This window comes from Aptenodytes forsteri, unplaced genomic scaffold (genome assembly GCF_000699145.1).
Source record: "Aptenodytes forsteri isolate BGI_AS27 unplaced genomic scaffold, ASM69914v1 Scaffold276, whole genome shotgun sequence".
In the NCBI taxonomy this organism is placed as follows: domain Eukaryota; kingdom Metazoa; phylum Chordata; class Aves; order Sphenisciformes; family Spheniscidae; genus Aptenodytes; species Aptenodytes forsteri.
In genome coordinates this window covers 535,723-536,519 of record NW_008795479.1, presented here as the reverse complement: position 1 = coordinate 536,519, position 797 = coordinate 535,723, and the positions used below count along the sequence as shown (strand labels likewise).

Sequence of the window (797 nt, the reverse complement as noted above, 5' to 3'; positions counted from 1 at the left end):
TTCCCCCCTCCAAGAAACTCATCATGGAGAAGCTGATGGAAGACGACGCCTTCCGGAAGGAGCTGGCCCAGTCGACGGCGATGCGGTGCCAGCGCAAGCAGCCCCTGGGCAGCCGGCGGGAGTGGGAGCCGCTCCCCGGCGGGGCGCCGGAGCACGGTGAAGAGGACGGGGGCTCGTCCTGGGGCGAAGGCTCGCTCCTGGGCCAGGCTCCCTTTGAGGAGGCGGAGGAGCTGGAGGATGAGAGCGAGGAGCTGGAGGAGCTGGCGGCAGGGCCTCACGTGGCAGTGCCAAAATTTGAGGGTAAGAGAAGCGTTTGTGCCGTCCCCAGGGTGCAACGGGAAAACCGCGCTGGGGGGGAACGTATTTGCTCGGGTCCTTTAGGGACCTGCAGCGTGTCCGGGAGCCACGTTGATGGCGCCGGGTCACCCCGGGTTGTCTGTGGCTTCATCCCCTGGACTCGCTCCCTCCGTCCCTGCTCCGGGTGTTGACGTGGCCGGGGCCGAGGCCGGGCAGGACGGCTCAGCCGCCTGCCGGGCTCTTGCCGGAGTCGTTTGGTCCGAAATGTGTCTCTGCGAGGGGGGATCTGTGGGTCGGCTTCTCCCCATCTCTGCGGGAGGCTGGAGGTCCCCTTGGCTGCCCCGTCCGGCTCTCACCAGGGCTCCCCCGCGCCTCTCCCGTAGTTCCCAGCCCCGATTTCAGCTTCCACGCCGACGAGCACCTGGAAGTTTACGTCTCGGCCGCGGAAAACCCCAACCACTTCTGGATCCAGATCAACGGCCACCGCAGCCTGCAGCCGG

The 797-nt window shown here is 67.4% G+C and overlaps 1 protein-coding gene across 1 annotated transcript in view; it reads left to right on the top strand.

The window, feature by feature from the left end:
* Positions 1-797, top strand: part of TDRKH (tudor and KH domain containing) — a 14,731-nt gene that overhangs the window by 10,546 nt on the left and 3,388 nt on the right. Inside the window, exons 5-6 of the mRNA XM_019472573.1 lie at positions 15-300; positions 681-796. Coding sequence (XP_019328118.1) covers positions 15-300; positions 681-796 — 402 coding nt within the window. The remainder of the gene's footprint in view (positions 1-14; positions 301-680; position 797) is intronic.